The sequence below is a fragment of the Balaenoptera ricei genome, chromosome 17, assembly GCF_028023285.1.
Source record: "Balaenoptera ricei isolate mBalRic1 chromosome 17, mBalRic1.hap2, whole genome shotgun sequence".
Lineage (NCBI taxonomy): Eukaryota > Metazoa > Chordata > Mammalia > Artiodactyla > Balaenopteridae > Balaenoptera > Balaenoptera ricei.
The window spans coordinates 54,799,959-54,827,213 of NC_082655.1; the positions used below are offsets into that span (position 1 = coordinate 54,799,959).

At 37.0% G+C, this 27,255-nt stretch overlaps 1 protein-coding gene across 10 annotated transcripts in view; it reads right to left on the reverse strand.

Annotated features, from left to right (window-relative positions):
- RALYL (RALY RNA binding protein like) overlaps window positions 1-27,255 on the reverse strand; it is an 814,820-nt gene that overhangs the window by 194,337 nt on the left and 593,228 nt on the right. For all 10 annotated transcript variants that reach the window (XM_059901174.1, XM_059901164.1, XM_059901166.1 and 7 more), the window contains one exon: window positions 22,862-22,937. In XM_059901174.1, coding sequence (XP_059757157.1) covers window positions 22,862-22,937 — 76 coding nt within the window. The remainder of the gene's footprint in view (window positions 1-22,861; window positions 22,938-27,255) is intronic.

Consider the following 27,255-nt stretch of genomic DNA (forward strand, 5'->3'; position numbering starts at 1 on the left):
ATAAACAGATCTAAGAGAAAAATACTGAAGATAAATAGTGAAATATGTTTGGATATGCTTGTTTTATAAGACACGATTAGTGCTAAATGGTGAAAAGAAATTACCTTGAAGAAATGAGGGGGATTCTATATAACGTGATGCAGAAGATGTTTAACTTATTTGGAACATCAACATGATGATGATATCACTTCTCCCTTATTTTTCCATCTAATAACACTTGATAAATAGCTAACATGAGGACATGAATAGAATACCCTCTCCCCGTGTTTGCCAATAATTCAGCCTAACATCAGTCAGACTTTAGTGCACATGTGTGATTTGCTTGTGTAAGGTGCTAGCCTCCCGTCGCCTAGTTCTCCATTTCCCATGGCCTACACTGGCCCCCTTGCCTCTCACTGCTGCATGCTTCTTAGTGGCATTGAATAATATACTAAACAAATTTTAAAACATTTAATGTATGACTCCCCTTTCATTCTGCACATTTTAATTACCAATGTCCGGTCAATTTTTCCTTTATGTTCCTCTTATCTCTCTCTTCACTCGGTTTCCAGGCTAGTTCTCATCACCTATCCCAGCCTAGCTGGTCTCTCCAAATGTAAATTCTTTGTTCAGAGTTGCTCCAACTTGATACACTGGACTCACACTAAGCTTCCTTCCATGCTGCCACCCACACTACTTGTTTAGAAACTGCATTTGTGCTGCTCTCCTTATGGGCATCATAATCAACATGAATAGAGGCAAGACCCACCACTTGCCTTTCCCTGTGCAATTACTAGAATGCTGAGTTCAGAATGTGTTTGAAGTAATATTTATTGATTGATTTTCCCTTTTCTTCTGAAGTAAGTAGCTGTTGGATTGGAGCATATAGGTACATATGTTGCCCCACTAACCCCAGTGATTTATATGGTTAGTCTTACTATCTACTTAGTTGTCTCCTTCAACTTTTACCACTTGACTCACCATTTCAACCATCTCCTTTCAAGTGCTCAATATAAGATCTCAGAAGAGAATCCAAAGTTTTCAAAATGATGTTGGATAGAGTTCTGACTGATGTTCTATAAACCAGGGGTTTGCAAACTCCAGTCTATAGGCCAAATCCTGCTCACCACCCGATTTTACACAACCTGTAAGCTAAGAGTATTTTTTACATTTTTTAATGTTTGGAAAATATCAAAAGAAGAATAATATTTTGTGAGTTATGAAAATTATATGCAATTCAAATTTCAGTGTCCATAAATAAAGTTCACTGGGACACAGTCATGCTCATTCATTTATATATTGTTTAAGACTGTTTTTGTGCTACAGTAGTAAGTTGAGTCATTGTAACAGGGACTGAACGTCCACAATCTTAAAATATTTACTATATGATCTTTACAGAAAAAAAGTGTGCCATCACTTGAAATATGATTATATTGTGGGAAGGAATTGGAAACGATTTCTCAAAAGTGGCACTCTTTATTTTGCTACCTATTAAGATATTCTCCCAGACTTCAAAGTTCAGAATAATTTGAATTCCTTCTCTACACCACCAATTCAGTCTCTGACCCTACTGACAGATTAATTCCCCTAAGTGCTGTTTTCATGTCACCACCTTTCTTGATGATTTCAGTAACTACAGAATGATACCCAAACTTTTCCGCTTGTCATTTGAAAGCTCTTCACAAACATGCCTCACACCAACTTTCCATGTTATTCTTTATCACTTCTATTACTAACTACTTTATTCCAGGAAATTTGTCTATATATAGCCCAAACAAATCTGGTTTAGCTTTGCTTTGGTGTCTTTAAATTTTGTTTCTATACTGGAATATTGTTTTATTCCTTCTTTTCGCTATCAAACTCTATTTATCTTTTGAGTTTATCTAACTTAAAAAGCCATTCCTGACACCTTCATCTTATAGGGACAATCTTGTCTCTAAACTTCTATTACTTATTATCTCCATCACTATGCTATAGTCTCAAGACAATAGTCCTTGTTAAAAAGCTAACTTAGAGTTTATTAAGATTGGTAAGAATGTTAAACTTGCCTCTCTGCTTGGATAAGAAGCTCCTGACAGTTCTTTGTTAAGCTTTCCAATGGGCCCAGGAGGGAGATGTCTGCTGATGCTCTATGAGCTGAGCAGAAAGGCAAGGTTATTGTGCATTAGTCACTGTAAGTCATGAAGACAAGAATTTTCAGTGGTGACATGGAGCAGGAAATCTTGGTCCCCACAGAGGGGACCTTGATGGTCATGACTATGCCAAAGATAGGTAGTTAACTCTAAGGGCTGAAACTGCTTGAATCTACGAAAAGCTCATTTCTGTAATTTTCATTCTGAAAAGTGAAAAAAATGTAAAAGAAGAAAACTACTAGAAGAAACATCCTTTTGGAGAAAATTGTTTATCAATTTGATCCTTAGAAACAGGTGATTACATTGTGATATGCCGAGAGAGAAGTTTTCTGAGTTTTTTAATAAGGTAATTGTTCTGCGAAGAAAAGGATTGATCTTATCTTTCCTGGGATTTTCTTTTAACATGAAATAGGTAGTGAATTTAATAATTCTTCATTCAGGACCCGCTAGAATTAAGAGTAGAATAAGGTAAACTAATCACAGCCTTTAGAAAAATAAGACACAGTAGAAAAATAAAATAAAATAAGAAATGAAGATCAATATTTGTGGCTAAAGGATTTATTATACTTTGTATTTAACAAGAACAAAACACTAACCCAAATTTACTAAGGGCCAGACATTACTCAAAATGCTTTATAAACATTGACTTATTTAAACATCATGATACCTCTGAGATAGATCTCATTTTGCAGAGGAGGAAACTGATACCCAAAGATGCGAACTATCTTGCACAAGGTCACACAGCTGAAGAGTGGTTGAAGTAGGATCTGAATTTAGGCAACCTGGCTCCAAAGTTCTTGTGGTCATGTCTTGCATGGTGTGCTGCCTCACAACTGTTTATTTCTTTTGTTTGTTTTATTTTGTTTGCATGTGATTTATGGCGTTTCCTCTCTTTATACATTCTGTGTTCTACTGAGAAATTGTATTTGATTTCAAATGTCTTCAAATGATGGATATTCACAAACTTAAGTCTGCAGCATCACACAATTTGTTTATTCATGGTTATATCCACTCACCATACAACTCTAATTGTAGGTGCCTTTAACTTAACATGCCCCAAATGAAATTAATCATCTTCTTCTCTCATTCTGCTCTTTATCCCTAACTGAATGGCATAATCAGCCATCCAGATAATCAAACTAGAAAGATGAGAATCTTTCTCATTAACTCCTTTCTAGTAACACTCACTTTCAGTAGATTCTCGTAGTTCTGTTGTTTCTATTGCCAAAAGTCGTCTTCATTCTGTTCTTCCCTCTCTATTATTATGACAGTTCAAGTGGTCAACTTTTATGTGGGCTATTAGAATAATCTCCTCTGTGACCTTCCTTCTTCAGTATTCCTTTGGAATGGCCATGTCTACTAGCAGAACTATCTTTCTACAATACAAATGTGATCATGTAATTCCCTTCATTACAAATATCTGAGTGCTTCTAGGAAACATTCCCTGATAAGGCACCATAGGTTGGTTAGGAGTGCTTCATAACTGTTCCCATAATAGGCCCCTGTAACACTCAATCATGATGTATTAAAAATTGCAAGCATATTTTCCAGGCTCCCCATTAAGACTGTATACTCCTTGAAGGTAAGAACTCACTGCATTTCAAATACTTAGAATCATGTCTACTTCATAAGAGGCTCTTGGTAATGATTTTGTCAGATGAACTTTCCCTGCCTTGCTCCCCCACCCCTACTTCCATTATTTGCCTACAGAATAAACCTTTTAATATAACTAAAAGTTCATTCAAAATCTGGTTCTAGAGTACCTTACCAGTCTTTTGTCTGCTACCACTTCAGCCTACAGATTCTATGCTCCAACCAAGCTGAGCCAACTGCTCACCGTCAAGCGACATCTTGCTTCCTCACATCCCTGTGCCTTGGCATATACTGGGTTTTTGCAGAAATGACTTCAAGTACCTTGTTTTTGCAAAACTAGTGTTTTTTATGAATCCAAAGTGACTTATAACTATGATCCCCTACTATATTTATAGGATTTTGTAGTTAAAATTATGGAGCAACAACACTACCATCTGATCTATTCTCTTTAGCAATGGTAACCCACACATGATCTACATTTAAGATGGGTGTACCAAAGGGCTGAGAATGCAGCTTCCAGAATCAGACTGCCAGGTTCTGGTCCTGACACTACCACCTTCTGGCTGCACAGCCTTGGAAAAGTAAGCCACTTTTCTTTGTGCCTCAATGACCTCTCTACAAAATGGAGGTAATAATAGACCTAACTCTTAAGGGTGTGGATAGAATTAGATAAATAACTAAATACATCAGATACAGGGAGTCCAGGTTGGGGAATAAGTTGTTGTAGCAGTTATATATTAATGAGTCATGTTGGGATATGTTGGGGAAGATATGCTGGAGGCAGAGGTGGAAATGTAGGCCTGGAACTCAGGGAGGACATCTGGGGAAATACAGGTTTAGGAGTCATGTCATCAACCCATAGTTACTATGTGACATCATAGGAGAGAATGAGGGCCCCAGAAAGAGTGTGTAGAATGGGAAGAAAATGGTTTTAGAGAGAATATCTGGGGTCACTAACAGGCTTCCAGGCATAGATTCAAAGTTCAGAAAGGGGCAGGAGAACTGTTTAGCCATTGGTACCAATCTGTAACTGGCATGGCACCCAGCACATAGCTGATGTCCACCAGTATGGGCTGAGTGAGCAAATCTGTGCCTGGATCTGTCACCAGCCTTTAATCCGTTCTGTGGGATAGGAGTAAATAAAAAAAGAAAAGATTTCTCTCTGGAAGTAGCTCATGTGTGCTTAACCTAAGCTAGAAAGGAGGAGAAATGGAGGAGGATTACATTCTTAGATATACATCAGAGTCTAGTTTGAAATCTAGTGATGTTTGAAATATAGTTTGTCAACCCATGAATGAATGAATTAACCCATTAAAGGGATGGAAAATCTTTTATCATAACGTACATTTTTTTTCTCAAAAAGAATTGATCTTCATCTGCATTTCAAATAATATTTTAAATACAAACATGATTGTAGGCATTTTATGTAAAGAACAGTATGGCTGACTCCTATCTGTCCCATCACTCTCTCCAGGAACCCTGGGAGACTAATGATGATCACCATAGCCAGAGCTTACTATGTGCTAGAAACTATGCCAGGCCCTGTATACATGTAATTTTGACAATAGCAGATGAGAAAATAAGTTCAGAAAGATGAAGTAATTTGCTCAAAGTCATACAGCAAAATTATGGAGTCTGAATTCAATCACAGACCTGACTCCAAAGTCTATACTCTTAACCTCTGCTCTATTCTCTAAGAAATGGGAAAGAACAATAAATGCTACACACTGGCTGGGCCTCTGGTCTATCTGGCCCCACACAGGGCAGGGCGTGGTCCAGGTCATTGTGAGTTAACACTTGCTAACCAATTGTTCTTTATTTATGGAGTAACTTGATATGCTATTTTACAAATAGTTTAATAACCTTCTTAAGGATTATAGGAATCTTATTTTGATATTTAAAATTTAGCCTAAATTTCATCATTAGCCATTTGTAATCTAAACACATCCACATGACATTTTCATCATTCCAAGGTCCTCTAACTTAAACTGGCTTTTTTTTCAAAGTAAGTGGTTAAATGTGAGCAAAAAATTATGATTTTGATCAAAGATAAGTACTTGTAAGGTGATTCTTAGATGCTGTCCTTTACTGAACATTAAAAAATAAAACAATTCTCTCAGTATTCTTAAAAATTCATTTATCACCAAAAGGTAAAAAAAAAATGAAACAAAACAAAACTAAACAAACACATAAGAGTTTTCTTTATGTAACAGGAACCGGATATTCATAGGTGAGTTCTTTGACATTCAGTGAACGTCGGAATCTGTCTATGGTACTTATTCTTTTGGCTCTTCTCTCCTCACCTAACCAGGAAAAAATAAAAGCAAAGGCAGCCCAGTCTTCTGTGCCGACTTACCAGGGCCCGGATGCCTAGGAGCCCTTGTTGTGGGGAGCAATACAAGAGGCTTGTTAAGAAGGACAACCTCCTTGGTGCCCAGCTTCGGAAGGAGCACTGGGCTGCGCAGGCACCAACCTCCTCATCTCCATCTGCCCAAAGTCTGAGTTCACATCATCAGTCAGTGTCTTTGGTGGAACAAGAGTTCAAGACGCTGTTGTCTACTGATCATAAGCAGCACTCAGAACGTTCTCGTGCCAACCATGGTGTTTTTCCAGGGGTGGCTACCTACAATGGTGTAATGTTAGAATAGAGGCTCAAGGATTATCCCATGTGTAGCCTTTTGCTGTGTCCTGTCAACCACACTGAGAAATTTGTGGCAAAGCAGAGCTCCGGGATGAGACTGCAATGGGATACTCTGGGGTGGCTAAGAATGGGAACTATCATTTCCTTAAAAGCTTGTATGCCCTAAATCTGAGAGGTCAAATAAGCTTTAATTTTCATGTCAATGTGGACTAATTGATGGTGGCTGTTGGGAACAACATGTTGACAAGAATTCTAAAACATATTTAGGTCTCAGGGTGTAACAGTGCTGTAATTAACCTATGTCTGCGATAGAAATAGGAAGAGAAAGGAGAAGAATGGTGTCCAAATATGTATTTACCAACTTTGTACTAATAGAAGGCACAGAAATTTGCTCAAACTTACAAAAGGAATAAAGAGGTATAAAGTCTGCAGTGAAACCTAGATTTCTAGACATATACCAATGTGTACAAATAATAATGTATACCTAATGTCACATATGTAATAATAGCCAATATTCTGAATCTGACACACTATTTCAGCATTTTAATACATTTAATCCTCATAACCTCCCTGTGAAGTTGGTACCATTATCATATATTTTATACATAGGAAACAGAGTCGGAGAGGGATCGAGTAATTTCCCCAAGATCTATTAACCTAGAAAGTCATAGAGCAGGATGATAAATCAGGCAGTCTGATTAAGACTTTCAGTTCTTCATATGATAGTGTATCTTTACCATTTTCCTATATGTTATTTTTTGGTCATTAGAGGATGTAAAATTCACCTCAAAGCTGTAGAGAGCCAGCTCCTGTGGTGGAATTTGCTACAATGGATTCCATTACTCTGGAGTAAAAAAAAAAAAAAGCTTTTCCCTTTATTTCCTGTGATACCTTTTTCAAGGGCTTTCATGCTCAATTGAAATCTCTGCTTAGGGCTCTCATCAGGCCCCTTGGTACATTCTATTTGCAGTTACCACCATCTGCGCTGCTGACTCCAGGAACAAGTTAATGGATGGCTGTGGTATCAATGAAGAATCTCAGTGGCAGTTTTGACACTCACAGTTATGACTTTTGCCCCCTTGGAAATTGAGGCTGCAGGGCTCATCTCCCTTGGACAGTCGTAATGTTCTTTCATAACTTTACCGGGAGGCTTGATCCATGGCAAGAGGAATGAAGGTGAAGAATAAAGAGGAATCTCCTGGTAAGAAAGATCATTAACCATTGGCAGATTCCCCTGGGAGCCTTGAAACTCTTTCTCCAACTGGGAGTGGAGCTAGGGGTAGGGATGGTAGCTTTTTGGCCAAGGCAGAGTAGAGTGTCTCAGCCCTGCTCTGTTATGATTCCACAGTCAACCTCATCATACCTCACATTGCAGGGGAATGCACACAACTCTGGATGTTTCTATTAAAATAAGAAAAATGATTTTCTGGAAAGAGATACTTTCAAACACAATTATTTTCACGTTGGAAGATTTGCTCATCTCAGTTCCAACCCTATGTAGTGAAGGGCCGTAAATTTAAGAAAAACTAGCAAGTGGCTGCTCAGCTGTCTCTTTCAATTGTCTTCTTTAGTTACTTGCTAATAGCTGTTAAATCTTACAGAGAGAAACTGTGCATCTGCCAAGAGCACAGTCGAGGGAGGCTGGTAATCAGTCACAGAGTTATCCAGCTTCCCATCTCAATCCTCAGCCCTGCTCTTTGCAGAATTCTAATGTCATTTATCTTTTTTCCTCCATTTTAAATGAAACTATCAGAGCCAATACATTTCTGAGCGGTCTTTTGATTGCCAGTCACAATAAGTTGTTCAGAGTGTGAATGGTGCTAAATGACATAACACATGTATTTGTGGGGCTGCCCCAGTAGCTTGAGATGAGCAGTCGACTTTTGTCCTCACCTGCCTCCCCTGCCCACCACCCGGCCTCCCTCCAGTCCACACTGCTCACCTGTGCCCCACATTCTCACACCCGCTTTGGTCCCAGGTGCAACCTCACCTCTCTCCTCTGCCCTGTCTTAGTCAAATACTTGAAGTTCATTTAGCTTAAGTTGTAGCTAATGTCTGATACAGGCTTGGAAACAATAACTCATGTTTGCATGTGTTGCTTAACTGTGTTTCTTCTCTTCCCAGTGACAAACTTGTCTGGCAGATAATCTCCTGCCTGAGTTCCTGTCTTTGTAACCTCGGGCCCTCTCAGACACAGCTCTCCATCCTTCTGGTTTAGAAAAAATTCTGGCTCTTAATGTCAGAATTTAATGACGTCCACGGCCACATGCTGACAAAATTGTGTGATGCAAATTGTCTGCCTGGGCTACTCAACATTATGTCCTCCTGGATTGTGTTGAAAGTTCCACCTGACTGGCTAGGCTGTGTTTTAGGGCAGGGATTCATGATAGTGTCCCTCTAACTCTACAGCTATGGCTGTCTTACAAGAGCATGGTTTTATAATTCCAGGTCCCAGACTCTCCTGGGCAGCTCCCTGAGTTAACTGTGCAGGATCTAGCCATGACCCCAAACCTGATGGATACAGTTTTGTTAAAGAGTGCAATGGTTTCCACAATGCTGAGTCCACTGGTGAATTATTAGTTTAACATGACCTTTGAATGGCTGACCCAGTTGATTTTTCTTCCCGAAAATATTTTCTCCTCTGGGTTTCATATCACTTAGTGTAACAATCTCACTAGTTGTTTCTTTTGAGTCTCCTTTGCTAGTTCCTGACTTCAAATATTAGTGTGTTCCAGAGCCCACTTCTTGGAATTCTTGTCTTTTCGATCTTTAGTTATTCCTTTGGTGTTTGCTCTCATCCAGTCTCTTGGCTCTGAGTACCATCTACATACTGATGACTCACAGATGTGGACACCCAGTCCAGACCTCCCACTGAACTCCCGATTGGGTATTCATCTGTCTACTTTACATCTTCACTTGGATGCCTAATAGATATCTCAACTTTAGTATGTCCAAAAGCTACACTTCTAATCTCTACCACCTACCTTGGCTTACTGTAACCTCTGCTGTGAGTATTCCTTGGCTCACTTAATTGCAACTTCATATGTCCAGATGCTCAGTCCAAAATCCTTGGAAACATCTATGGTAGACTGTCTGGCCATCATCAGTTCCTTCTCTCCACCCATCAAGAGGTGAAGTCTATGCTCCTCATCTTACATATGGACTGGCCTTGTGACTTGCTTTGATGAATAGAATATGTGACAGATGTGACATTGTACAATTTCCAACCCAGATTTTACAAAGATAGGCAACATCTTCTTCCTTCCTGAACTAAGTCACTATGTGAAATTCTGACTAATCTGAGCCCACTGTGCTGTGATAAAGTCTAAGCTTACTGCAGGGCAAAACCATGTGGAGAAAGATGCTCAGCCACCACAGCTGTTCTAGCTAGCCCCAGCTGAGGTACCAGATATGTAAGTGTAGAAGCCATCTTGGACCCCACACAGAACAGAACCACTAAACTGAACTCAGCTCAGATTGCTGGATATGACAAATAATACATTTTTTAAGCCAGTAAATTTTACGTAGCAGTGGAAAATAATATCCTTGACTCTGTACTTTCTCTTACAGTCCACATTCAATCTGTCAGTAAGTCTGTTGGCTCTCTTTCAAAATATATCCATAACATAACCATTGTTTTCATCTCAGATGCTACCACTTCATCTGAGTCACCAAAATCTCCTGCCTGTTTTCCCATGTTCCTCCCTCATTCTTTTATAACCTGTTCTCAACATAAAGCTAAAGTGACCCTTTAAAATTTAGGTCCTGTCATGGTACTCCTTTGCTTAAAACCTTCCAAAGACCCTCCTTTTCACTCAGAGTAAAAGCCAAAGAACTGCAATGGTCTACAAGGCTTTACATGACTTGGTGCCCCCCATTAAATCTCTACCATTTGCTTGGGGAAAATTGGCCTCCTTGCTTTTTCTTAACCACATGGGTATGTTTTTGCTTTAGGGCCTTCGTGCTGCTAGTTGCTCTGCACAGGACACTTTTCTCCCAGGTAAAACCTTACCTGCTTATCACCTCCTTCAAATCTTTCCTCAAATGTTACCTTCTCAGCTAGGTCTTCATGGACCACCCTATTGCAAATTGCAACACTTATCCCCTTCCCACTCCTTTATACCTCTTTCCTTGCTTTACATTTTCTTTAACACCTACCTTCTAACTTATGGTTAATTTCATTGTTTATTTTTGTTTATTATCACTTACCCCACACTTGAAGACCAGGTCAGGATTCTTACACATTTGGTTAGCTGATATATTCTCAGTTCCCAGAACAAACTCCAGTAGGTGTTTTGTTAATTACTTGATGAATGATTGTATCAGTGAATCTGTGTTTTCTTCTCCTCCATTAAACCCACTAAGTGTCTCTAATATAGGCTGCATTTGGTCAATCTCTGAACCAGCTCTGTTTATAGAGGCTTAGAGATAAGTCATTCTTCGAGGCTTGAGATTTTGTGGTCCATTCAAAATTGCTGGGATCAGAAATTCTTCTCCAAGTCTCCATCATTCTACCATATACTCTTAGGGCTGACCCCATGTGAAATTCTTATTTTGTCTTTCATCTCTCTCTGACTCTCTCTCTCTCTCTGTCTCTGTCTCTATCATTTTGAGTTGTGGCTAACATTTGCTTTCTCTCTTGGCTCCTAATAAATTCTAGTGGTGCTATCTCAAGATCCATCATGGAGACCAGCTGACTGGGTTGTGCAGTTGCCTTCCCAGACTTTTTCAGTCAATATCCCAGGACTGGAGTTTTGTTCTGGATCTGGGTCTATGCCCAATACTCATAACTTGGCCACTGGATGACAACTCTCTCTGGCCAGACTGAGTATACAATATCTGTCTGATAACTGCCTTCCCACATTATTCTCATCTATACACAAAGCTATTTTTTCTTGCTTTTTATTTCTTCAGCATTATATTACAAAAATCTATGTTTGATTTTTCAGTTAAAATCGATGCCTGGTATTACTTATTTCTTTCACAGTATCTTTATGGGTTTTTTTCATGCCACATATTTCAACATTTTTACACTCAATTTAGTTTGTATTTTCAAATACTAATCATATAATATTTCTTTTCTCAACCTTCTAAACATGGGATGTGCTATATTGAGTGTACATAATAAAGAGTAAAGAAAATGAGAAAAACAAAGTCTTCAGCAAATCAAGCAATTAGAAGTTACAGTTCTACTTAAGTTCTTCTAGAATTGTCACAATATCATAATAATGCCTTCACCCTGATGTTGTGGATAATGTTAGTAAGAATAGCACTTAAGGTGCCTGTAACAGTTGCTAGGCAATCCAACTCAAAATGCTATTTCACACATGATTATCTGTATTTTATGGGTCATCCTCTGCTTCCTTTTCAAACTTAGCTATTGGTTGGTGTATCATTTTCTTAAAAGTACATCCTGATACATTAACTGTACCCAGACTCATTATGACTAGCTGTCCTGCAATGATAGATTCTCTCTGTTAAGAGTCAGGAACACAAAACCTCTGCCTTCTCTTTCTGTCATATACTACACACTGCACACTGAGGCTATAACCTGCGCTTTATTCAAAACTATTCTGTTACTATTTGTAGCTCACTACACTATGCCCTTTTAAAGCAGCAGCAACAGCAGCAAAATGGCTGAAATACAGCTTTAAGTACAAGGGGACAGTTATTGTCAGGCAAGCACCATTGTCTTACTACTGGCTCACTAATCTGTAGTCAGAAGAACTGCCATCCCCATGCATTCATGATTAGTTATTTTATTGCATCACTTTAAGGGCTCATAAAGTTTGACTTTTTTGTTTTTGAAGATCAGATGACTTCAGCTGCTCTCCCCCCTGCACCCTGCTCCTTCCACTCCTCTCTGCACTGTGCACTCCTAATCCTGCAGTTAGCCCTGGCAGGGACCACTTCTCCATGTAGGGCTGTTGGCCTGAGTTGAACTGTAAGACAAATGTTAATGAAGTTGCCCTTTTAGAAAATTAACATTTTAATAACCATGATGACTAAGAGTCTAGTTCTAAAGATGAAGGGCTGTATCTGTTTAACTGGTTTTACACAACACTGAACACAAAATTCCTCATTCTTGCCTGCATGAGTGCTTTTGTGTTTATTATCTACCACTGGTAAAATCTGCTTTTAAAATCTGTTTCTCTCTCTTTTTGGTTAGAAAATTCTCATTAAAGAAAATTTGCATTAGGTACTAAAGTTGCAATAAAAATATCCATATCCTCACTGTCCAAAGACAATTACAGCTAATATATTGACCTCTATTTTTTTCTCTGCATATATTTGTTTCATTTGTACGTAGTTTTGTTTTTCTGTTTCTATAATACATACTGTTTATGTAATTAGATACTATTATATATGCTGTGTATATAATTTTGCTTTATTTTTCTACTCATATCTTAAATCTTTTCTCTTGTAGCTTGAGTACCTTGTGAACATTCCATCTACTGGATGTGTCATATCCATTACTGCATAATATTTTGGTCGAATCAGATTACTCAATATTATAAATAAAACTGCAAAGAACATCTGGGAATAATTTCTTTTTTTTTTTTTACATTTTTAAATATTTGGGATTATTTACTTAGACATACTTCCAGAAATCGAATTACTTAGTCAAAAGATATGAATATTTTAAGATACTGGATAGCGTTTGAAGGAATAAAGACATAAACTTTATAATGAAGTACCTATGCCTTACTTTACTCTCTGCATTAGAAAGTAAATAGCAAGATCCGAGAATGTTAGAAATGGGAATAAAGTAAGAAATGATTTAATGATTCCTTCATGTTATTATGAGAAAACTGGGCTTAAAAGAGGTTAGATTGCTTATAATTACATAGGTGGCATGGGCAGGTAGTAGCAGACACAGGACGTGGTTGCAGGTTTCCAAACTTCCAATTCAGTGCACCTTCTCATGACCACTAATATCTTTTCAGACTGAGTAATTGTGAAAAATAAGTGGAGATTTTGCTGGAGAGAAGATATTTCAAACAAATACTAAAGTGCAAACTATACAGCAGCTCAGTTTCATTTGCAATGTAATGTTCTTAACTCAGAACAAGCTCCTTGTCCTTTGATTCCAGCACAGAATAAACATACATGAAATACATTTCAATACTTCAATTTGGAAGGATATCCCCCAGTGCTCTATTCTGATATTTAACAATACCAATAGGATGAATTATCAATCATGTCATCATTCCACTAGAAAGGAATTTTGAAAGTTTAATAGAGTCAATTAATTTCCAAAAAGATGAATTTTTGTTCAAAGTATTTATCATACACAGCTGACTGATAATCTGGTGAGACTATGTTGCATTTTTTGCCCTCATCTGTCTAGATATCAAAAAAGGAAGCATTTGTTTTTTAGTACTTAACTCAGTCAGAAGAATTATTCTTGCAAAGGCATCAAAAGTTTTATGTAATTTTTACAAGAAAATTGTGGACTATTTTCTAATTAATATATTTAAAGCCAACCAAAGTTTATAACAAACTTATAAACTTCACTTTTTTATTGTGCAGAACCTGTTTATAATTAAAACTTCAGAATAAATCTTTCTATAAATCAACATTTTCTATTACCTTACAATTTGTGATATTTTCAAACTTTAATTGACCAGGGGAAAATACTTTTTTATAAAGTATTTTTTTATAAGATACTTTTTTATAAAGATGGTAAAATTAGTTAATTTTATAAAATAGCCATATGTGGTTTAAAAAAACAATGATATTGCAAAGGTGAGACAATATGATAGAGGAAAAGGAGCTATTTAATTTCTCACTAATCCAATCACATCCATCTATATTATACATATTCATTTTATCCTCTCCTCTCCTCATTTTGTATGGGCTCAGACATTCCTCTACATCATGGCACTTTTCTTCTTACTTTTTTTCCAGTTGTTAGAAAATAAGCAGTCAGACTGGTCATAAAGCATCCTCCTATCTGTGATGGGAATGTTACAGAAGCCCTGGTGCTTCAGAGGAACAGTCAGTGGGGCAGTACAAAGGTTAACCTCTGGGGCAGGAGTGTAATAAAAGGAGCTTTCCATCAGTCTAACACAAGCCAGTCCTTAATTATCACTCTCAATTGTACTTTAAAAAATTGAGACAAAAACCTAAGAACTTAAAACTTAATACTTCCTCTTGAAAATAAGGGAAAAGATTTCCCTCCCCTCCTTTTGAGCATTTACTTTAGAAAACTTGTCATTGTAAGGACTTTCTTCTTTCTTTGAAATGTATATAAATTATTTTGAAGATTAGATAAGGCTTTATGACCTAGACGTGTCTATTCTCTAGGACCCAGGAGCCATCTCTTTGAAATTTAAGTATCAAGGGAGATAGCATGCCTATCTCCCCATTTCTGTGGGAAGGTAGGAGCCTAATTTAGGTGTTCCAAGGTGTGAAACTACTACCTGTCACAAAGATATGAGAAGGTTAATTTTCCTCCGGATAAGTCCAACTACCAATTGGTTAACACAGATGGTCACCCTAATTACCTGGTGGAATTACAATGAACTATGCATGATGAATGGTGCTATCAGGCCTCTTACTTGAGAAATAGTTATGGTATATCCTGAGAACATGTATGAAATGGGTTATAGCTGTTTCAGGATATAAAAGAGTGAGATTTCTTTCTGTTTTTGTAATCTCTTAGTGGATTACCTGTGATGTGTATGGCATTCTGGATTAATGCTTATTCAATAATAAGTGCTTTCTTTCTCTACTAATTTTGTGCAGAGGATTTCTGGGTTTGGAGAAGATTTTGTTTTTAATTATATTAAAAACAGTGTAAAGAGAGGGTACCACTCCCACCGTAAAATTTTTTTAGACTTTAATTTGATTTGTTTAAAAAATAGGACTTTAGACATATTTCTTTTTTTTTTCATGCTCCCTTCCATGTAATCTTGTGGAATGGGCAACATATCCTGGAATTTTTAATTTATGTATAGATTGAGAAGATGGAAATGATATGAGTCCTTTTGGGCAAAAGAGGAATAAACTAACTCTTCAAAAATAAACACAAACAACTTAGATTAGAAGCTCAGGACCTTAAATTCTCTACCAAGGGCTATCTTAAAATAACAGGTTACTGTAATGATCAAAAAAATAAAAGAATGAAAACATATGAAATCAGCACTGATAGTGAAGACACTCCATCTTGTGACCAAGCAAGATGTCTTTTGGAAGGTAAAATCCAGAAAGCACCTTCCTCCCAGGCAGGGAGCACTTCCCCAGTGACCCAGCCATGAGAGATTCTCACCATCCTCCTATGCTCTGGTGGGGACCAGCAGTGTTACTGTCAGTGCTCTAACACCCCATCATGAAAGCATGAAAAACACAGAGTGAGACACAGGGAATATATAACACAAAGACAATAACACCTGAGTCCTCTTGATGAGGAGGCTTTGATTCAACAGAAAACCCCGTTTTCACAAATGAAAGAAAGCAACTATTTCATGACAGGCAGGAGCTTCTAAAGTATAGTAAAACTACCAGCTAGCAGAAAAAAGTTGTGTGTCTTAATCTACACCTGCCAACTGTGAGGATTAGGTGAAATTTCAGCGCTTTCTCTCCCATGCTAGGTTTATCATTCCTTTTCCATTTCTCCCAATTACAGAGGAAGACTATTAAGTAACAGGTCAAGAGATCCCTGTGTGAAAGGTCATAAACATCTAAGCATGGTCTTTTTTCTTCCAGTCTCTGGGGCTGGGTAGACAAGAAAACCAAGGGCTCAGCCCTCTCCTCCCAGCATGCAGCTATGTGGGTGATTTGAGCCGGGGCTGCTCTACAGATCTAGCCATCTTGGGACATCATTCTTTCTGAGTTTCATGCAGTTTGTCCCAGGATGGTAAATTGCTTTGGGAGAAGCAGAAAGAAAGACTGTGTGGCTTGTTCTACTGCAGTTTATCCTTGGCTTTTGCTGAGAGACTTCATAATAAAACTCCCATTAGCTTAAAAATATTGTGTGTGTGTGTGTGTGTGTGTGCATGTGTGTGTATTGTATAACTGCTACTGAGGGTGGTATCTACTATGCTGTTTAGATGATTACATATGCGATTAATAATTCTCTCAGAAGAGAAAATTAGGGAAAAAATAGTTTCTCATCACAGATGGGAGTACTCTCTTTTAATAGATGATCACGTAAATTATCATGTACCCTCTTTTTGCACTGACTGCTAGGAATCTCATGGATAAGTTTGATGCCCAATTTTAATACTTTATTATTACATATATTTTCTAAGTATAATTTGCCTGATCCTACCCACCCACCCCACTCCTAACTCATATCTTGTTCTTGGCTCTTACCTCTTCTTAAAATTTGTTGTATTGTTTTGCTTCCTTTGATTTTATCATAAATTGCCTCAAATCAAACAAATAGAACTGTAATGTTTCAAAAAGCCTTAAAGATGAATTCTCTGCACCAAGGACTGTACCATCCAGTCTCCTTATACCAGTACCATATTCTTTCTATATGCAAGAAAATATTCATGGATATTTATGCATTAAAAACATAACAGAAGACTGCAAATAGGTCATCCTTTAACCTAGCAGAGAATTGCCTGCAGCAGAACTATTTTAATGGGTATTGTGTCAGCATTTCTTTTACACATTTCACATTAAAAGGTTTATAAATTACATTCACTTAGTATTGAAATATGAGGTATATACTATAAGTAAGTGTGATCTTTTTTTTTTTTTTTAAGTCTCCTCTTTAGGCAGTTATAAGAAACATTAACCTGTTTAGTTAACGGTGCAAATTTTAGCAACATTATCATAGCTCACAGCTCGTTTTAAGTAACTTCTTAGAATACTTTATTATAGACCTTTTCTTTGAATCATCATAATAATGAGAATAACTAAAACATGGAAAACATCTGTAACAGTTCCAGGCTCCTTAAACACATATCATCTTTCAGGAAACTTTTCTTCTTCCTTTATGCAGCTGGAAAAGCTAAGGAATAAGAGATCCAATTCGAACCACTGGTGAAGCTTTGCCAGTTTTAGGATCCAGGCCACTTAACCCTCTCTTCATCAAGCATATGCACAATATTGAAGCATCCACAAAGTGAATGTTTGGAACCTTTTCTGCTTCAGCAGCATTTTATGTTTGCTTGGGAAGTGTGAATTAAAGAGAAGACATCCTCAGTTACCCAGATATATGGATGTTCAGCTTTGAGTTTTAGAAGTAAACACTGTTTTGTGTGTATTTTCTCTTGTGGATATTGGCAACTACACTTTTCATGACAGTAAGTTCGTTGCCCAGGAAAGATTGGATAAGGAGCAAAAAAGAGATCGCAGTTGCTACACAGATCCAGCAACAACTGAATTTTAAGTTGAACCTTGTAGGCATGTCAGTGCTGGGCTTGTATACATTTCAGGACAGGGGGTAGTGCAGTACATTTCAGTGCAGGGGGTAGGAGTACATTTCCCTGTCCTCCTCACAGTCCATTTAAAAACCACAGAGCCCATTCCTAGATGGCTTCCTGCGTGAGCTCACCTGACTAGGCAGATGAAATGGATGACTTTACCGGTGCAAAGGGAGGCACTGACACGGGAAGGATTAAACTTCTGAAAGTGAAGGTGTATTATCCTTGACATTATAAAAGAAGACGTAAATAAAATAATAACAATCAATAGCTAATTGGTAAACTTTCTCAGCAAACAGAGCAAGTTAATGCAGTGGAGATGTCCCGGCCATTTTTCCTCCATAATGATATTTGGTATTTAGCATTAGCTGAAATTAGCTTCTATGGCTTTCATTTCTATTGTCAAGGTTCTATGAGACACTGTGGGTCACCTGAGGGTCCCCCTTTCCCATGATGTGCCAGAGTTACCATGAAGGATGAAAATAGAACTCATGTAGGTCAAGTGGTAAACAAATTACCAGAGATATTTTGCTGTAGAGTCACCTTACTCGGCTCACACTCTGCAAGTTTTTTGGTCATTGACATTCCTATAATGTAACCCGCATTCATGGCTATCACCTCTAATTGTGGTGATCTTAAAATGGTAATACTATAGGTTACCTTGTGACAATCTTAAGGAGTCTCAAAGGTACTTGCATTGGCAATCCTGATTCCCATGGTCATCTCTGTGAGGTGAGAAGGTTGCTATGAAAAACAACTGTATACAGCAATAAAACCATGTTTGGGAATAACATCTAGTAATATCCATGAAATGAGTGGGATGAAACTTGATGTTTTATGTGTCTTACTGAGCTGTGCTCCCTGTGACCCAGAGGGCTTCCTCTTGGTGTTAAAACCTGTGCTGTTCAGCTCTGATAAATAATATCTGTGTGCTCTCGTTGTCAGCTTTATTCACATCAGAGAGGAAAGGTCTGTCTCCTTTGCAAGCAGAAGCAAAACCATCATACAGTTATTCTGATTTAACAATTGTTTATCATTAATTGGAACTTGGCATGCTGGGAAACTCACTTTATTTCACAGCACCATAGACACTGTGTAATGTACATAGCACATTTGAAGCAGCAATTTATGAAAAGTTACAATATTCTTTCTAGAGAATGGATTTGCTATTCACCATTAGGACTAGGTCCAATATTTATGGAATGTTCACAAATGATTAATTATGTGTCATTTACAAATAGCCTCTAATAGGAGACATTTTTATTATAAGTGCTATTTTAATGAATTGTCTGTCTCTATGGATTCATGTGCAAGACTGCAATAATTTCTTTTTACTTCCTTCCGCCAACCCCAAGCCTGACCCTGCTGCTGCTCATCATGCCTTTCCTATTTATTTGGCAGAATCATGTGAGCATTCCCCTAGAAACCTTGGACATATCTGTGACTCTCACTTATACCCCATTTCCAGTCACTCGTCATATCCAAATGGATTCTTGTTGCCTGCAGAATAAAAGCCAAATGTCCTTAGTCTGATAAGCAGCCAGATAAGGATGCTGACAGCCTGAGCCACCATAACATGGTAGTCCAAGTGCTCTATCCTAGCTCTCACCATGAGATGCTCATCTTCATCTCTGTGTCTGTGTCCCTGCGAATGTTCTCTGGATGGCATGCCCTTCTTCCCCTTTGTCTGCAGAGTGAATGCCTGCTTGTTCAGAAGTTGGCTCTAGAGGCATCCAGACTTTTCACTCCCTGTCCACCAGGCAGAATCTATAACTCTCTCATTTATTTCCTTATAGAAATGTATGCATACTTCATTTATGTTCCTTATTTATATGTATATCTAACTCATGTATAAGATATTAATATATTGAAGCTTTACTCAGTTTTTAAAAAATTGTGTCTATGTGTATGTATGTTTGGGATGTTATTCCCAAACATGGTTTTATTGCTGTGTATAAAAATCTTCTATGTGTACCATGTTAACTTAGCACATGACAAAATCTTAGGGAAGGTTGTTTGGCTAAACTGAAAATCCTGTTAAAAGAAGTAACAAATCAAAGCAATGCCTCAGTGAATATTCTATGTAAATACTACATTGTGATTGATGATGCAGGTAAAATAGACATAAATGAAGAAGAAAGTCTGATAGCAGATCACTGATATCCCTAATAGAGTAAATAGATATAGAGACATAGTAGTTTAGGGCACAAGGTAGATCAGAGGTTACCTATAACCATAAAAATAGTTTACTTTTATTTTATTATGCTCTCTCCTTGCCCTTCAGCCTTGGCATTTTCTGTGCCATTTATCTAGAAGAACAGCCACCTTAGTGTTTAGACCACAGTAGACTCACAATGAATATGTCTTGTATGAAAGAATGAATGAATGAACAAATGAAATTGTTCCAGCTCTTTCATTTTACAGATAAGGAAACAGACCCAAAGATGTAAAAAATAGGAAAGCAGAAACCACCTTTTCAAGCTGCTACTATATTCCCCACAATGAGCTAAGTGCTTTCATCTCAATTATTCCATTTTACAGTATCAAGAAAAAGTATACAACTATTATGTTAGATAAAGAACTTGAAGCTCAAAACCTGTGCCCTATGATCACACAGATTGGTGGTAACTCTTGTTCTTATACTATGTACAGTGTGCAGGCTTTCTTTTGCCACCGCTGGCATGATAATCCTGGACAGAAACATAATTGATTATTGGTTTTGGTGGGCAGGATCTCTGCTTTTTAGAATCTGCATTGTTTAGATGGTAGCAGTAAATATGGGGAGTTGTGATCAAGTGGCAAGATCTTTAGAGTTGAAAGCTGAAAACCAGTGTTCAGTTCCTAATCTTGTTACCTTTCTTTGGGCAAATCCTTTATTGTCTTGGAAACTTAGTTTTCTCATCTATAAAGCAAGGCACATAATACCAACCTTGTGGAGTTCTGTGGTGAACAGATGAATAATGACTATGAAAACACATTTTGTCTACATAAAAATAAAGTATTATTATTATTAAGCTTATGTAAGAATGAGAGCATGTGTATGAAAGGGCTTTCTAGGCTGCACGTTCACTCTCTTTTGTTCCCTCTGTTATCGTTTTGCAATTTCATAATATCCCAGCCTTCTTTTGTGCAAACAGATGAAAATAGGATAAATAAATATTTCCCCACTAATGTGATTTGTATACAATATATCAGATTTAAATAAACTTCTGCTTCTAATTCTTCTGAATTCACAATTCAGCAAAACTTAGTAATAGAGAAATAACAGTTAAAAAGACATTTGTTTCTTGTCATAAGCTTCTATTCTTGTAAGTAAATCAAAACACTCCAAGAACAGGGAAAATACAAAAATTAACATCATCACACAGACAGTGGTAGCTCTTTGATGAGAATAAAAGCCACTGACAGCTTCTTCTGGTAATCATTGAAATTATGACTTTTCAAACATTCTGCATTAGCTGCAGCTCTATGCATACATTTTAAAATCAATCTGATCAAAAATTATCTTCATTTCTCAGCTTTTTAAACATTGTCTTTTTTACCTCCAACAAGTTACAGAAAGCATCATTTGCCTTTTGTTGATGACTTCATCTCTGACCTTTAACATCAATACTGCCTTATGACCAATTATCAACAATTGTTATGTTCTGTAGCTTTCCCTTTTTATATAAAAATTTTTATTAAAATTAAATAAATGTACACAGCCAAAGTGAAAACAGCAATTAAGATATATTTCCAATGTATTTTTTAAGATCGTTGATGGTCATACATTAGAGAATCCTGGGACATTAGGCTTGAAAAGGACCTTAGAACTCATCTAGTTCTGACCCTTTTATTTTATAGACCGAGAAATGAAGCTGTGAGTGGCTGAAAAGGAGATTTTCTAATTTTCTGAGAACAAAGACAAGGAAACAGCTCCAAACTATCTTTTGAGCACTCTTCTTGCTATACTATATCAGAATATAATCAATTTTGATATGTATAACTCAATTCTCCTTTATCCAAGTGACATCAGGAAAAAGGGGGCCTTGCTCAGCACTTACATTAGCTTTTTGGATGTGGACGCTGACAGAATGAAGATTACGTATCTGGGACAGGACCAAATAAATTGGATGATAGGAGATCTCAATAGCCTGGAACAATTGGCTAAGTCTAACAAAAGGGAATTTAACAGAGAGAGATGCAAATTCAGCACTTAGATTACAAAAACCAATGGCAAAACTACATGAAGTGGGACATATGGCTTAGCGGCAGAGCACTGGTTTTTTTTTTTAAGTGGCCATTTTTAAAGGAACCAAAATTTCTATGAGTTTAATCTTAACGTCTTCTCCAAATCAACCGAATTTTCCGTAACCTAATAGAAGTATATATAGAACAATAAACATGCTAAGTATAGTCTACTCCGTCTACCTGGAATTGAGATTATAGGCATACACACTGATAAATTGGGGCATGTAGAGGAGAAAGACCAGAGTGTTAAGTTGACTCATATCCAAATATATGAGGAAAGTTTAAAGGAATTGTTAATGTCTCTCTAGAAAAGAGAAGGATTGTATTTGTTTTTTGGTGAAATGGAGGTGAAATGAACATGTCCTTTGTAACAAAGAGGCTGAATGATCTGTTGGAAAGAATTCAGGGCATGGCATCAGAAAGCATGAGTTTGAGTATTGGCACAATCATTTACCAGTGGTGTGACCTAGGAAAGATCTCTAAGAAACTGCATATCAGCTTCTTGATCTATAAGATGAGAGTAACAATATCTACATTGCAGGATTGCTGTGAAAATTAAATTAAATTAAATAACATATGTAAAATATATGTAGTACATGGCATGCAGAAGTTAACAAATATTAACCTTTGCACCACTTGTTAGGTAGAGTCATGAGAGATTTTTATTAGATTTTATTAGAGGAATATCTTGTAGAAGGGTTGTTTAAGCAAAGATGAAAAGGTTAGGCAAGATCGCTGCCAATGCTGCTTGATATATTTATATGTTGGCCACCAGCATTTTGTTGTACTTTATGCCAGTTAGAAGTGCTCTTCAAAATATTTGATTCCTTATAGGTTATATTGCCTTTTAAAGTTGCAAGAATTTTTCACTACTACATATCATAAAATAGTGTTTGCTTACTTACCTATAAAGTGCAGAAAGGGGCCTCTTATTTCCAGGTTTTGGTCTGTATGGTTTGGGTTCTCCTGCCATGTTGATATCTGAAAGCATAAAATAAAATAGCACTGATTAAGAAAATATTAAAACTTTTGAGAAAAGTAAATCATGAAGTTGTATTTTTATTTTTGTCATTTGTCTATGCAAATGTTATATGCCATTCATTCATTCACAAGTATTTATTGAGCAGCTCCTCTAGGTCAGGCACTGTTTGAGATACATCATGCACCAAACAGGTTAGATCCATGCCCTCGTGGGACTTATCTTCTATGGGGAGGGGGCTTGAGAGATAGTTATTAAAACACAATCAAAACAAATAAGAAAGCTATATAACATATCTGAAGGTGAAAAGTACTACAGAAAAAAATGTTGAACAACGTGGGGGGTCAGGAATTCTTACTAAAAATAGAAAGAGTGAGAGACAGAGAGAGAGAATGAGATATCCTACTGATTTGGAGTTTTGCCAGGAACATCTCAGTTTGTATAGACATTTTTGTGGAATAAAGCTTTGTTCCTAAGAGGAATTGTTATATTTTCTTTGATGATATCTTCTCCGAGTGTTAGAAGAGTGGAACTGTAAAGCATACCAGGTTTACTGAGGAAAAAACAAAATGCTCTCAGCAACTGGAATGTGTAGTTACAGAGTTCTGGGGTGATCAGAAGGAATAAAGAGCACATCTCTTGTCTTCATGAACTAAAACTATAATAAAGCCTCTAAGATGAGACAAGAAGATGCTTAAGTACATGACAAAAGAGTAGTTGCAAATAATTGACCAATCTTAATCTTAAAAAAAAAAAAATGTGTAAAACTGTTATGAGGTTGGGCGGTAAAGGTTTGGGAAATGACATAAACAATTTGATTTAATAAGGTTAAAATTTTAAGAGGATGATAAAAATGAAAATCTAAAGGAGATGAACTTCTAGAAAACTTTGAAAGAAGTGAGAGACATTATTCTGACAGAAAAGAAAGGCAAAGTTCTATTTCTTGTACAGGGGACTAAATATGCTGTTTGGGGATGGATGAGCCACCCGTCAGTAAAAACAACCAAAATGTCTAGATGAAATACAATGTCATCTCTTTTTAATTTAATTTTTATTGGTGTATAGTTGATTAACAATGTTATGTTAGTTTCTGCTGTACAGTAAAGTGAATCAATTATACATATATACATATCCACTCTTTTTGGATTCTATTCCCATATAAGTCATTATAGAGTATTGAGTAGAGTTCCCTGTGCTATACAGTAGGTTCTTGTTAGTCATCTTTTATAAATAATAGCGTGTATATGTCAATCCCAATCTGCCAATTTATCTCTCCCCCCCTTCCCCCTTGGTAACCATAAGTTTGTTTTCTATGTCTGTGACTCTATTTATGTTTTGTAAATAGGTTCATTTGTACCATATTTTTTAGATTCTGCATATAAGCAATATCATATATTTGTCTTTGTCTGACTTACTTTACTCAGTATGACAGTCTCTAAGTCCAGCCATGTTGCTGCAAATGGCATAATACATCTCTTTTAAAAAACACATTGGGCTAACAGGAAAGTAAGGCATTCACGGAAGCCTACATCTGAGTGGACATAGCAAGTCAGATGGAAATGGAACACTGAACCTGGCTTGGTCTTTGAAGACATTTGTAGAAGCCAGAACTTGAGCTTTAGTTTTCATTTCCTTGTGGATCAGAGGGGACAAGAGACAGTGCCCACACTAAAGGATAGGAAACACATACTCATCTAATTCAACATCCATATGTGGGAAAATCCTTAACTAAGAAGAGAAGGAAACTTCTTTCACCTCCCAAAGAGTATCTATATAAAATCCATAGTAAATAGCATACTTAATAGTAAGACACGGGGTACATTTCCTTTAAGATCAAGGGATTTAAAAGCCACATAGCACAGGGAGATCAGCCAGGTGCTTTATGTACACCTAGAGGGATGGGATAGTGAGGGTGGGAGGGAGACACAAGAGGGAGGAGATATGGGGATATATGTACACGTATAGCTGATTCACTTTGTTATACAGCAGAAACTAACACACCATTGTAAAGCAATTATACTCCAATAAAGATGTTAAAAAAAAAAAAGGCATTCACTATCACCAACTCTATATAACATTGTACTGGATATTGTAGTCAGTGAAGTAAGACAGGAAAACAACATCAGAAATGGGAAAGAAGAAATGAAACTGTCATAATTGCTGATAATATGTGGGTCCACATAAAAACTCCAAAGCATCCACAAATTACTACAGTTAATAAGAGAGTTTAGTAAGTTTGTTGGAGTTAAAGCCAATATACAAAATTTAATTGCATATCTCTACATAGCAATACGTATTTAAGTATATAATTTAAAAAGATGCCATTTATATAGCATAAAAGTAAAGTACCTAGGGATAAATACATTATAAAATTTGAAAGATGTTTATGGAGAAAATTATAAAACTGTTTATGGAGATTTTACAGTTACCTTACATACAAAGAGAAATTGGAATACTTGATATAATAAATATTTCATTTCTCCCCAAGTTGATTTATTGATTCTGTGTACTTTCAATAAAATCCCCAAATACTCTTTTTGTGTCTGTGTGGACTTTAACAAGTTGATTCTAAAATTTACATGATAGAGCAAAACATCAAAATAGCCATGATATACATGAGGAAAAAAAATTGGCAAACTTGCCTTATCAAGATTTATTTTTAGCTGTAGTAATTAAGACTACGGTTTTGGTACAAAGAAAATGAACCAATGGAACTGAGTACAGAACCCCTCAACTGATATACACATATATGGATGCTTGAATTATGATAAAGCTGGCACAGCAGATCAATGGGTAAAAGCTAGATTGCAACGACACATATGAAATTGGACCTCTAACTTACATCACACAGAAAAATAAATTACTTATTAGATTAAAAACCTAAATGTGAGAGGCAAAAATATAAAACTTTTAGGAGGAAATATAGTAGAATATATTTATGAGATCAGAGTATGGAAGGATAATCTTACACAAGACATAAAAAGCACTAGCCTTAGAATATAAGAATGGTAAATTCTATTACAGTAAAATTAAGAATTTCTGCCCATCCAAAGTCACATAAAAAAAATGAAAAGAAAAGGCACAAATTGGATGAAGGAATCCTTGACAAATGATTTTTTTTTTTTTGGAATATATATTCATTCATCTAATAGGAAACAGAGACAAACCACCAAATAGGAAATTGGGCAAAAACTAGTAAAGGCACTTTACAGAAGGCGAAATATGAATGCTGAATAAACACATGAAAAGATTCTCAATCTCAGTAGTAATGGTAAGTGCAAATGAAAACACTATGATGTACAACTGATACCCATTGGATTTACAACAATTTACAAAGTCTGACAATATCATGAGTTGGTGAGGTTTTGGTGAGCAACTCTTAACATTGAACTTTTTGGTCAGCTACAGAGAGACCTCCTGAGACTTTCTTCCCTGATTGTCCTGGCACTGTGCAAGTCACCCACAGGCAAGACAAGAGGAAGAATGACCAAGGTTGAATTTTCTGTCACTCTCACAAGATAGGGACTTTGGAGTAAAATGTTGAGATACAAAAAGTTAAGTGTTATTTCCTAAATTCCTGAGTTTGCATACAGATTCATACTAAATACTAATATTTAGAAATCTTATACTATCCTCAAGAAAGGATGTAAGTTTAATCATTCTTAGCAAATTCTTTTGAGATGGGCCAAAAAAATCCTAGTTAAATTCCTACTTGTTATGCAGAAATACCTATAGATGTACCTATATACCAAGCTGGTGGACTCTATTATTTGAGTATTAGAATCATATTCTCATAGAGGGGGTTGGTAAAACTAGATGAGCACCATCTAGTTGAGAAAGAAGTCTCTTGAAGAGTTTCTGTTTGGGTTTGAGACAGGCTGGGAGCTGGGACACTTTGCTGCAGTGCTGCAATATTTGCACCTGGACAAACGTCTCCTCAAGCAACAAAATACAAAGAAACTATAAGAGACTAAAAATAACTACACGCAAGTGCAATTAGGGCAAACTCTGGACAACAAGACACAAAAGAGACCTAAAAGACCAAAAAGACCAACTGCCACTTCTGGAGAGCCGGAAGCAAAAGCAGGGCATCAGGAGCAAAAACAGGGTACTGCACGTGCCCTTGAACACGACATAAAGAAAGGAGTGGGCAAACCCCCTAAGCCACCCCTCTGGCCTGAACCCTGGACACACCCCTACCTTCACCCCATATAAGTAACCAGCTCACCCCACCCCACTCCCTCCCCAACCCATCCCTACCCCAGGCAAGCGAGCAAGCAAGGGAACCTGTTTGTTCTTTCTCCTCCCCTGCTGCAGCAG